The sequence below is a fragment of the Aspergillus thermomutatus genome (genome assembly GCF_002237265.1).
Source record: "Aspergillus thermomutatus strain HMR AF 39 chromosome Unknown NODE_14, whole genome shotgun sequence".
Lineage (NCBI taxonomy): Eukaryota > Fungi > Ascomycota > Eurotiomycetes > Eurotiales > Aspergillaceae > Aspergillus > Aspergillus thermomutatus.
The window spans coordinates 38,046-50,569 of NW_020798062.1; the positions used below are offsets into that span (position 1 = coordinate 38,046).

A 12,524-nucleotide genomic window follows, 5' to 3' on the forward strand; every position below is an offset into this window, starting at 1 on the left:
CCGGTGTTTCCTTGGGCAGTTTCTTTCCGTCAAGGTGGATTAAGTCGATCGACTAAATGGTCGGAGCAACTTTTTTTTTGATGTCTTTTTTCTCCAACCAAAAAAACGCTGCGGGAAGCGGGAGCGGAGTTTTTCCAGCCAACACCAACTCCACAACAGTTGGAGACTTCCGATGATGTCTCACGTCCAGGAGCATGGATTCCTCTGGCTCCCAGGTAAGATCTTGAATTTCAAACTGTATCTTGACACCTATACTAATAATCGCTGAAGGAGAAAAAGTCGATCCCGCGGTTTGCCAGTTTCAAGCCTCCACCAGCACCTCCGCCGAAAGCTGATCGGTCCTCCGATCGCCGAAGTCACGAGTCCGTCCATCGCGACGGAAAGTCCAAGAACCACTCGAGGCATAGAAGCCATCGGGATCGTTCGCGGTCTCGAGAGCATCAAAGAGAACGGAAGGAGCATCGTCCGATCCAGAGAGATGCGGAACAACAAGATGTGGAGTCTACCCGCGAATCTGCGCGCACACCGAAACCTGTCGTGAGAGAGGGTGAGGGGGAGGCGTCTGACCTATATGTTATCGATCGCAAAGGGGACAAATACAATCTGATTTACGGGACATTACATCGCTACAATGTCCCCCTTTATCACCGAGTTGGGCGAGGAAACGTGCTTGGTCTTCCCACGAGCTACCGAATCGACCGTGACACGGCGGAAGGGGACGCGCTGATCTTGAAGACGGGCATTTCGCGTACAGACGCGAAGAGAATCAAGTCAAAGAGTGCCTTTTCTGGACTGGCTAAGCAAGGCACAAAGCTTCTCCGGGTGCGGAAAGTCTCCTCGTTGGATGCCGCAGCCGAGGCCTCGAAAGACTTCCTTCCGCTCGATGCTTCAGCCAGCCGGAGGCGCAAAGGAGCGCCAGAAGATATCGCAACGGACGATGAGCGATATGCCTACAGGTCGATTCAAGGTAAAGCAAAACGTGAAGATGACATTCCCAGCGATTTAGAGGCCGTGTCGGACTCGGACTCCAGTGACGGCGGCCTTCGAGTGGATCCCGACGAGGAAATCAAGTCTCGCAATGCAGAACTCTTGAGGGACGTTGAAAGACACCCGACAGATATTGAAGCATGGCTCCACCTCATAGAGCATCAGGAATTGCTTCTTAGAGGTTCAGAGAGGGAGTCTCGCCTCTTGACCAACGCGGAAAGAAAGAGCTTGGCCGACATCAAACTGTCATTGTACGAGAAAGCCCTGAAAAGGGTCGGGGACAGTTCGTTCAAAGATGTCCTGCTGCTGGGGCTATTAGAAGAAGGTGCAAAGCTATGGGACACGAAGAAGCTCTCGTCGCAATGGCAGGCAGTCCTGAAAGCGAATTCACAATTCATCAGCCTTTGGGTCAAATACCTTGATTTTCGTCAGACGGAATTTCTCGATTTCACCTACGAGAGGTGCTTCAACACCTATCTTGAATGCTTGAAACTGAATAGGCTTGGCCCTGGAGGGCCGGGAAAAGGTCCTGTGCAAATTTACTTGTTTTTGCGGTTGACTTGTTTTATCAGGGAAGCTGGATTCACAGAGCAAGCGGCGGGTCTTTGGCAGGCCATTCTTGAAACAGTATTCTTTCGTCCAGAGGATTTAAGTATTGGAAAGGATCAAGAAACACTCTCAGCATTCCTTGACTTTTGGGAATCAGAAGTTGCTCGAATCGGAGAGTTGGGCGCAAAGGGTTGGAGATCGGGAGAAAATGCTCTCATGGAACCCAAGGCCTTCGCACCTCAGTTCAAGGTCAATTTGCGATCAATATTTGCATCGTGGACCGTCTGCGAAAGGGAACGGATATCCAATGCTCAATTGCCCGCGCGGAGTCTGGATGAGACCGACGATGATGATCCCTACCGTATAGTGATTGCGTCTGATCTTCGAGAGATTTTACCGCTTGTTTGGGACGTGGATTCGACCGACGTGTTGATCGATGGCTTCATATATTACTGCCAATTGCCTCCACTCAAGTCACCCGACAACCTGGAATCGACCAGTCGCTGGGCTGGAGACAATTTCCTGCGAAATGAGTTGATGAGCAACACGGGGATCACAATTGATGGATTTCTTCAAAATCAGACCGACGGTACAGAGCCATCTGCTATCTCCCCATTGTCTTTTCCTCATACAAATTTCATCCAATCCACGGATACGCTGTTTGCAGACCAAGAGGCTTGGTTTTCATCTCTACGAACGTGGATGAACACTACGATGAACTCACGATCCGATATCAACCCCGACTGGGCTCGGAGGACCCTCAGGTTATTGGTAGAAGCAAACCCGCGGAACGATGACCTGGCTGAGTATGCACTTGCTCTGGAATTAGCATGCAATAGCAAAGAAGCCAGGAAGTACGCCAAGTCACTTCTGAAAAAGAGGAGCTCGAATCTGCGCCTCTACAACTCCTACGCTCTCATGGAATATCGATCTGGCAATCACACTGCTGCCGAACATGTCTGGGCAACCACTCTCTCCATGAGCAAGACATTTTCCGATCACGACAAGGTCGATTGTGTCCTGTTGTGGCAGAGCTGGACCTGGGAATCGCTTAATGCTCGAAATATAGCCGAAGCCTCCCACCTACTGCTTTCCATACCGCAGAACAGTGTTGACCTCAAGGCTGTCCCGGGCGCTTCTAGTGAAACCATGTTTACCGTGACAAATCTGCTAAAAGCACAGAATGTGAGTCGCAATCGCCTGTTGATTGAACTACGAGCTGACGCCTTCTAGTCTCTTTCTGAAGCCCAAGAAAACGCCCTCGTCACCAGAAAGGCCAGAATATTTGTTGCTTGCACGGATTGTCTGGCTCTTCTTGCATACCTGTCCCAGTCCTTCGATATGACCAAAGCCTTGGAGGCATATAGCAGTGCAATGGCCAGTCTCGGCACGCTGCCGGAGCGATCCCACAATTTCCGGACCTTCACAATCGAGCTGCTACACCAGGCCCGGGCGAAACTGATTTACTATCATGTCCGCACCAGCAGCCTATACAAACCATCTCAGATTCGCTCCCTCCTGACCGAGAGCATCTCACTCTTCCCCCACAACACCATATTTTTATCCCTCTTCGCCTGGAACGAGTCCCGGTTTCGCATCGAAGAACGCGTCCGCGACGTCGTCCGGGATGTCACCTCAGAGACCAAACACGGCACCAGCCACGACCGCACAACCGCACAACAAATCCCCATCACCTCCCACCTGTTCTCGATCTACACCGAACTCGTCCGCCCCGTCTACGCAGGCTCGACTCTACACTCCGTCCGCGCGGCCTTCGAAAAGGCCATCGGCGACCCCGCTCACCTAGCACACACAGGCACAATCACAGACGGCAGCAGCAGCGCCACATCTACCGCGCGCTCGAGCCTCGCCCTCTGGAAACTGTACATCCTCTTCGAACTCTCCCGGAATGAGATCAACCGCGCCAAAGAAGTCTTCTACCGCGCTATCCGCGCGTGCCCCTGGTCCAAGGAACTCGTTATGCTGGCGTTTACGCATCTCCGGGCGGACGTCGTCCGGGACCGATACAAAGACTCCCCGAGAAAAGGGGAGGGGATGGGGTTCGACGAGCTTCGATGGGTGTATAATGTTCTCGTGGAGAAGGAGTTGCGGATCCACGTCGATATCGAGGAGGAGTTGGATAGACTTGCGGCGAGGAGGCTGGAGGGCGCTGCTATGTCTTCGGGCCCGATTCAGGTGCCTGACGATGCGGAGAGTGAGGATGAGCGTATGCAACTATAGATGAGGTGATTGTATTGTTGCGCTTCCTATCACTGAAGAACAGTCATGTTCATGGGGTAGGTAGCAATGGTGTATCCGAAGCAACCAATTAACGATGGATATACGGCTAGATTCTGTACTATAATACACGCAGGCCCAAATACCTTGTATGATCCGACCAAAACCAAATAAAGAAAGTCATGACTCATGACACGTTAAACTCATTCGTGATACTGTTTTGATATTTCCCCCTCTTGCAGCTGATGGTTTTGTATTCAGCGCAGCAAGTCGACTTCTAGACGACTAAAAATGTTCCTTCCAGAACTTGAACCTGATGTCCCTGGTGGACGCCGTCTTGGCCGCTTCACGGATCTGCCGGGCTGCCGCATTCGGGCCGCAAAAGTACACTCCGATCTCCGTCGTCATGGCCCCATAAAAGCCAGACATGTACGACTGGTCATGCAGCCCATCACGCATCGCCGTGAAGAGCCGATTGAAGTCGGGCCGGCCAAAGTTCGTGCGACTCCGGAGCTCGGTGAGCGGGTCGACCTCCTGGCCGACGGAGTTGAGGTAGATGTTGGCGGCGGTGTCGTCGTCGAGCCGCTGCGTGAGGTAGGTGTGGATGCGCAGGAACTCGGCGCTGCCCTGGCTGGCGGCGGCGCTGGCGGACTGGGACTCGAGCGAGGACAGGAGGGCCTGGAACCATTCGAAGGAGGAGGTGTCCTTGCAGACCCAGATGAACTCGACCCGGCGGAGACGGCGGGGCGGGTTCGGGCCTGAGCGGAGGTGCCAGATGTTCTTGAGGATGGAGGCCCAGGGGGTAACGCCGATGCCGGTGCCGATGAGGACGGCGATTTCGTTCTCGAAGACGTCCTCCGCGGGGGCGCCATAGGGCCCGTCGATGAGGAGCTTGGGCATTTTCTGGCCGTTTTGGAGGGCGACTTCGTACATTCCCAGCGGGTCTAAGCCTTCCATATCTCTGGCCTGTGCGGGACCGCATCCGAGAGCGTCACCGAGCGCTCTGGTGAAGTCGCCTACTTGGCGGACGTGGATACTGATATACGGATCGAAGGGACAGGATGTGATGGTGAAGGGGTGCCACTGAGTGTTGGAAACCTCGGGAACTTGGATGAAGAGCCATTGTCCGGCTTTGTATTTCATGCTGTCCTTGCGAAACTGGATTTCCATTGCATCTGACGAGTTGTAAGATAACGACAAACACAGTAACATGGCGAGGTGTCGCTTACCATATGGATGACGGATCACCTTCGTGATGACGGTGGCGCGTCTGGACCGAATCTCGCGGTAAAGCCTCTCCATGAGGTAGAGACCGCCGCCTACCAGTTCCCATCTCCAACCCTCGTAACCAAGGCAATGGTTCCAAAACTTCTTCCCCGCAAAGGGAGAGGTCGGATGCGCAGTGTCTCGCACGAAGCAACCAGTTGCATGCGTGTAGAGGGCCAGCAGAAAAGGAACGAACAGGTGGTGCGTGTACCAGAAAGTCTCAAAGGACTGCTGTCGGATGCGATGGTGGGAAGTGGTATACATAAGCATCATGCACAGAAGCATGACATGGCCGGTGATTCCACCTGCTTCGGTATAGTGAATCTGGATAGCAGTTACGGGGCGGATTTTGTCCTTCTCGATATTGTAGAAACTTTCGTTGATTAGCAGTCTCCGGGATGGCATTCAACCGTGTCCGACTTACTTGACATAATGGGAAGCAACGTGTATAGTAGTGAAGATGAGCAGCGCATACGCCACCTGACGATGAAACCATATAGATTCGTCAAGGGGCAGCCATCGAATCCGGGGTCTGATGAGAGTAATGAGGTTCCGGCACATAGGCAGCAGGATAAGAGTCCCATCGACGGTCAATACCAGACCCGCAGCTCTGGAGAACCACACCGACCACTTCAATACATTGAGGGCCTCCAGCCTGGGGTTTGATGCTTGTATATACCTGAATGCATATCAATCAGTGTCATCCAGTCCCTCAAGCTACATCTGGACGTACCATCCTGCGGCGAAGATGCCAATATGTAAACCCCAGAAAAGAAAGTAAAATAGAATCTTAGAACCTGTAAATTGTGAGGACAGTGGATGCCTCATGTTGATGGGGCTGAGTCTGGAGGATGCAGATATCCGGATAGACAATTGGGGACCATCGACCCGCGATGATGGATTACCCCTGGAGGGTCCTCGGTTGGATTAATAACAATATTATAAAAGTCAACCACTCTATATTCTTTCAAATAAGGATGGAAATCATGAATCCAGGGATCAGCAGCCGGTTTGGGACTTTGCGATGGATGTTGGACTTGTGGCTGTCGAACGCAGTCTCTTCAGGGGAGATAATCGAGACAAAGTCATGTATCGATATTTCTTGTCAATGTCAGATCTACAAGAGCTATGAGCCTCCATATAGGACCTTTCACGATGATATTGGCCAAGAGAAGAGTGCAATGCGGCGCGTAAGTGTAGGTAGCGATGCTGGGCAGATTAACGGCCAACGCTACAGGGCGAGTGACAGTCGAGGAGAGAAGTCGAGGCGAACAGAATCATGATCAAGAAAGTCTAAATGAGCTCAAGACAAAGAATATAGAACGGCATCTAGAGTCGTTGGATAGACAGATCGCACTAGATAGACAGGATAGAGTGACGTTGAGAAGACTTTTTTTTTTTGCAGGAAGTCCGCTTAGGTCGCTTGTTTGGTTTCCCAGCGTTGTGGTTTTGGCTGCAGGGAAGATGAGAGAGGGGGAAGGGGTCAAAGAAGCCACCAGCACAGGGAATAATTTAATGCCTTAGTCTGTCATGATCTATCTAATTATGCTATATTTAATCATTTACTGGACAGTGTTGTATTTTGAGTTCTTAGCACGAGTCAATAGTTATCCAAACAAATGTCCATGCCCGTACACTTGGCGTTTACTTTTTTAAATGGTGCCTCTCTTCCAATCCTTCCGTGGCTGGACCAGTAACATCACAAATCCCATCCGTCCATACTCCTCTACGGAGTACATATTGATTTGGATCATCTCTTGCCAGTTGCCATCATACGATATGTGACCGACTCGACGGAGAAACTCTTGACCTGTGTCTGTTCGGATATGATCCCTTCCAGGTCAATAGCACGCCGACATCGTCTGACTCTGACAGACGCCATGCCTATCACCGGTCCTCGTTCGGACTTGCCAACCCTTACGGAGAATTGCCAAGATGTACCTTTTCTCCTCGTCTTCTCGCTATCTTTCTCCTGCTTCTCCAAAGTTCCACTGGCGTTCTCATATCCTGGGAGCTCCATAAGCGAACCATGTGGTACCGGGATCAATCATGAACCATCCTAGCTAGTACCTATGGTCAAAAGCTGGCGTTTATTTATTTTTAACTCTTGTGGGCCAGGGCCATGAATAAAGGCACCTGGATAGTCTCTATCTAGGTACTGAGTACTGAGTACGGAGTACTGAGAGGGATATCGTGGATCCTGTCCCCAATCCATCAGTGCTGGGAACAACTGACTGTCCAATCAGAGCCATTCTGCAGGCGCTCATCTCATCACATTTGCTCCAGCCAATCAGAAGACGGTCTCCTGCATCTCAATCAGAACGCCTCCCCCAGATAAGTCGATTGTCTTGGTGCCTTCATGTTCATGTTCTTTTTAAATTGATGCCAAATATAGTCATTGGGCTTTTTGGTGTCAGGTATTTGAATATGTCTATTCATAGCTATTCGCCACTAATCCAAAGTTGACAATATCCCCGAATTTGCTTCTCGAGAGCCTGAAGAATTGTACATTGAAAAGGAATTCAAAACGAGGGGTAGAATCACCTACAGAACGAAGAACTGAAAAGACGGTGAGACGAATTCTGTTCTTTGAGCCTTTTCCGAAGTATAAGCTTGAATAATGGACAATCTCGAACGTTCCTCGACTGTCTCATAAATAATAGCATGATTCATTAGCATATCAATTTCTTAGATCCTCCTCATCACTCTCAGGGTCAGAACTACTATACTGTATTTACTGTAGAAGTGGCGACTCATCGAAAGAAGCATTTCATGGGAGTAAAGAGACATTTGGATCTTGGTCGAGTCTTTGATATGCCGTACTACAATTAATTCATTACTAGGTATTTTCCTTCTTCCAGTAATTGAAGTCCGATATTCGCACGGTGACAACTGCTCTACTCTGTCTTCTGGCAAGTGTTATCACACAGATGCGTCGGCCGCTAAAGCGTGTTCCCGCAAATCTCCTGCATTCTGTCACGCTCTTCGTCCTCTCCCATTCGTTCTCTTTCTCACTCATCCTGCAATGCTCATAGCACCCGACTAGGGACTGCCAACCTACCAGCTCCAATATCTCCAGGATTGCCAGCCCGACTTTGTTTAGTTTATTAACTAGTATCCGTGCTCTCGCCCAATCGTTCATGCTTTACTCACTCTGTGCATGAAGAAGCCAAGAGCGGCCTCGACTGCCTCGAGCGGTCTTCCGGCTTCAATTGGTGCTCAGCTTCAAGGCGATTGATCAAACACCCCGCGTGTCACAGTTGCTCCGACGATACCAGGACGAAGAATTCACAGCAGTGCTAAATATTTTATTTTATGGTTCTGCACTACTGCACGGAGAATATCCTCGTTAGCGATCATGTGGTGTCCCTCGCTCTGCTGATTTGGCACTGTGAGCTGCCTATGTAACTAATCGCTTCCCCTCCCACTTATCCTGCCATCACGCTATCATCACTTTTCTTCGCAAGCTCAGAAACATGGTACCCAGCTTTTGCGCCTGATTTTTGACGCATTGATCGTCTCGGTTGATGCGATATCCGTGATACAAACCTTAAATTTTACATTCGACTCGACTCATGGGAGGATAAGAGAAATCACACCATTGTTCAACTGCCATGTCACTGTCACCGATCATCCCATGTACGAGATCAACTGCCAGAGCGGACGTCTGATTTCGGTCGACGACAACGCTGAACCATACTGAGGCCTCAATCTCTGCATGGAAGCTCTTTCGCTGGACGAAAGCCTGCTTGTCAAACATAACACTCTCTAAGCGCTCGATAATCGATAATCTAGATACCCTCGTCGCAATGGGAAGACTGATCAAAAACCACTGGGCCCGCTTGATCATCCTCACCGCTGCAGCTTGTATGTGATTCCTCAATCTTCAAACTACAGCAGGACCAGCTGACACATTGTCCACATAGACCAAATAGGCAGCGCCGTGGAGGGCTTCATCTGGCCCAAGATATTCTGGGACTTCACCACAAAAAACCTGAATGGCGCTGTAAAACCCACCCCGATACTCCAAATCCTCAACCTCATAATGGGCTTGCTCGGCATCGCATGGGAATGGCCGTTGAACCTGCTCGCTGGGACCCTACCACACCGCAGCATCGAAGTGCGACTCATCATGTACCCTCTGAGCGCTCTCCTCGCTGCTCTTCTCTACCAGGGGACGGATCCTGCCATCTACTATCTGATCGGGATTGCAGTCTACTTCTGGGCGTACACCGAAGGCGAGGTGAGGCTCTTTGTATACGACTCTTTCCCGCACATTATCTGACGAATTACAGGTTGTATGTCCGGAGCCGTGGACTTTGCCGAAACGACACTTGCTCAAAGTATAACAGTTCGAAATGCTCGCTACCGAAGGGCTCTACGTATCACGAAGTGAATATACGACGTAACGAATCATGACCAGGGGAACGGAAAAGGCGTTGAATCCTGGAGAATTAATGCTCCGTCGCCAGGGGATCTGGAGCAATTATGGGACTGTGACATATGCTGCCGGTGCAGCGGGCTGGTCTAGAAGTCGAAGCCGCGAGGGGCCAGCGGGCTTCTTGCTCATGTATATATAACATTTACCTGAACCTATAATCATAGTTACTGGTCAAGAAATCTGTGTCTCGCCAGCTTAATGCCAGAGCTCGGTGATTGTCACATGACCGCCAGCAAAGGTACCTGAGTGGCAAGACCGTTATGATTGGGTCCCAGTACAAGATTTCCCAGGGTAGATATGACAGAGAATAACCAGATGAAAACTTCACAAGTCACGATTGAACTGTCCATGAGCTCCTTTCTGACCGTCTCCTGACACCCCTATGAGAAAAACTGACTCCGTCACCACTAATCCGCTCCAGCAAGGTTCTTCGTCAACAGCAGGCATGGCGCCACCTGCTCCTGTTTCTGAGGACATTTCTCAAGCATATCAAGATGAAGCTGGCATCCACGACGAACACGATGTCCCCGTGAACAAGAAGACCACTTTCAACGGGAGACTGAACCAATACTTTCATACATCCAAGAACGTCGCACCGACAAAGGACTCGTCGGCAGAGATGGCCTCAGCACCGAATCTCCTAACAGCAACAGTCAAGCGCAAATCCGAGTCTCAATCAGAATCAGAACCACCCAGTGATCCATCCAGCAATGACCCGACTCTTCAACCGTCCTTCAAACGACCACGAACCCTACGTTCAAGCCAATCCTCAACCGTAACCACCAGCCTTACACCGCACATCACCCGTTCCCGCTCCGCTTCTTCCACCACCACCTCGGCTGCCTCGCTACCTCCATCAAGACCCGACTCCCCCCTCACACCCTCCACGACACCCGAAGAGACCTCCCGCCCTCGGTCCCTTCGCCGCCAACCCTCCACCCCAGCTACATCCTCCATCTGCCTCCTCCGCGACACCATCCCGCCGAATCTCACCTTACTGCTGGTAGGCGTAAACCCAGGCATCATGACCGGCACCACGGGCTTCGCCTACGCACACCCCTCCAACCTCTTCTGGAAACTCCTGCACTGGTCCGGCATCACCCCCATCCGCCACCCGCCCTCAGACACCTACCGCCTGCCGGAACTCTACAACATCGGGAACACGAATATCGTCGAGCGTCCGACGCGGGACGCGAGCATGCTCAGCAAGGCCGAGATGAACGCCGGTGTCCCCGTGCTTGAGGCGAAGGTCGCGAAGCAGCGGCCCGAGGCGGTCTGTCTCGTGGGCAAGAGTATCTGGGAGGCTGTGTGGCGGGTGCGGAAGGGGAGGGCGATCCGCAAGGAGGAGTTCCGGTATGGTTGGCAGGATGAGGCGGAGAATATGGGGCGATGCGATGGCCCTGGTGGATGGGCGGGGGCGCGGGTGTTTGTCGCTACGACGACGAGCGGTCTGGCTGCTGGGATGAGTATCGCAGAGAAACAGGCCGTGTGGAATGAATTGGGGAGCTGGGTTGTCAAGCGCCGTGAGGCTCTTGCAGACAAGCCGCCTAGCCAATGACTTGTATACATAGACTTAGCTACTGCCCATGGGGTAAGGTATATAGACACACAATAATGATCTACGATAATCTCAACCCAATTAACCCGAACTCATGCATCGATATCAGGACAGCAAGCTCAGCCCGCTATCCGTATTCATTGAAATAAGGTAATAGCCCTAACATAAGGTACATACCCCTCAGGCATCCATTCCCACCGGGTAAAAAAGCCCATCTCATCCCCGCTACCAAGCAAGAAAACCCAAATCATCATCGCTCATAGAATGTAGTGCAGCATAGCGCAGCGGTCAAGTCAAACCCATGACTCAAACCCATCCCAATCTACCGGAAAGCAGGTCCATTGGCAAGGTTCGTATCGGCCTGATGCTCGCTTTGCTAATCCATCAATCAGCCTCCACCCCCCCTCTTTCTCCCAAAGGGAAAGGGAAAAACTTACAGTATAAGTCTGGAAAGAACCCATTTCCAAAATCTTCACAATGCAATCATCGACATTGTGAGTCCCAAACTCATTGTCCAGACTGGCATTGCTGGCGCCGTCAAGCACACCCTGGGCTCCGTGTCTGCAGTAAGTACATCATGTGGTTAGCATACGGAGTACACCTGCACCCCATGGGTGGAACCAAATCAATTGGACATACTTGTGAGTAACAAAGATCTTGAACCCGTTTACCACATCGGATAAGGGGATTGAGCGGTCGTTCTTCCAGTTCTTGAGGACGGCTGGGTCGTCGACGAAGACGATGAAGTCGTCCGAGGCGCCCTTGTAGAAGACTTTGGAGGTGGGGTCGTTGGCACGCATTTTGCTATGTTTCTTGTGATATTAAGGTTATGATTTGAGGTATGAAGTGTCGATACGAAGGAGATTGCTTGTTAAAAGACTAGTCACGCTTCTGGGAAGTTCGAGAGGTTGTATGAAGTGATCGCGTGAGGTGATGGTCGATGACGTCACTAAGGTGTTATGCGGAGAGGGAGCTCACAGTCGGAGTCGGAGTATAAGAACGAAGCGTCGTAGCTAAGGGGGGAAAAGGATATAAATGATGTTTGTCAAAGATGAATTGGATTTTGTTTTAGCTAAAGTCAGTTATTGATTACTGCTGCTGCAGACCGAATCCTCTTTATATAAGTCGTCTGTTGAGGAACCTGCCAGCCATCAACCCCTCCGACGTCATCGGGTTCTCTCCCAGTTACAACTTCATCCTCTATTCGACTGTTGACGGGTCCGCTTTGCCCACCGATTGACTGCTACAGGAATGCCTAGTGGGGAGATCTTTCATCATGTAATTCACTCACTTGTTACCGTTATTCGACTTTGAGCTTAGGCTAATCCGTAGTCTCCTATACTATATCATTACGTCTCGCCAAGCGTGCCGCATACCAGCCATGCCTATCCCCAGTTCTCTACCCACACTAACCCCACTGCCTATCGAAACAACGAGAATGAAATGTGGTAATAATAACCATAGTATACCATTTCTGCATCCCTG

The 12,524-nt window shown here is 51.0% G+C and overlaps 4 protein-coding genes across 4 annotated transcripts; 2 read left to right on the forward strand and 2 right to left on the reverse strand.

The window, feature by feature from the left end:
• Positions 1-194: 194 nt before the first annotated feature.
• Positions 195-3,777, forward strand: CDV56_104830 (uncharacterized protein; the record flags this gene model as incomplete). The annotated part of the gene is made up of 3 exons (XM_026758449.1): positions 195-215; positions 271-2,721; positions 2,770-3,777. The coding sequence occupies 3 exons, from the start codon at positions 195-197 to the stop codon at positions 3,775-3,777; spliced, it is 3,480 nt and encodes a 1,159-aa protein (XP_026617987.1).
• A 282-nt stretch (positions 3,778-4,059) lies between these two features.
• CDV56_105134 (putative NADPH oxidase (NoxA)) lies at positions 4,060-5,868 on the reverse strand (the record flags this gene model as incomplete). Its single annotated transcript, XM_026758753.1, has 4 exons — positions 4,060-4,949; positions 5,004-5,413; positions 5,465-5,719; positions 5,774-5,868. The coding sequence occupies 4 exons, from the start codon at positions 5,866-5,868 to the stop codon at positions 4,060-4,062; spliced, it is 1,650 nt and encodes a 549-aa protein (XP_026617988.1).
• A 2,981-nt stretch (positions 5,869-8,849) lies between these two features.
• CDV56_105514 (mismatch-specific DNA-glycosylase) lies at positions 8,850-11,039 on the forward strand (the record flags this gene model as incomplete). The annotated part of the gene is made up of 3 exons (XM_026759133.1): positions 8,850-8,907; positions 8,967-9,283; positions 9,903-11,039. 3 exons carry the CDS (start codon positions 8,850-8,852, stop codon positions 11,037-11,039), a joined length of 1,512 nt encoding a protein of 503 aa, XP_026617989.1.
• A 322-nt stretch (positions 11,040-11,361) lies between these two features.
• Positions 11,362-11,839, reverse strand: CDV56_105708 (SBDS family protein; the record flags this gene model as incomplete). Its single annotated transcript, XM_026759327.1, has 3 exons — positions 11,362-11,415; positions 11,477-11,600; positions 11,679-11,839. The coding sequence occupies 3 exons, from the start codon at positions 11,837-11,839 to the stop codon at positions 11,362-11,364; spliced, it is 339 nt and encodes a 112-aa protein (XP_026617990.1).
• Between the last annotated feature and the right edge of the window lie 685 nt (positions 11,840-12,524).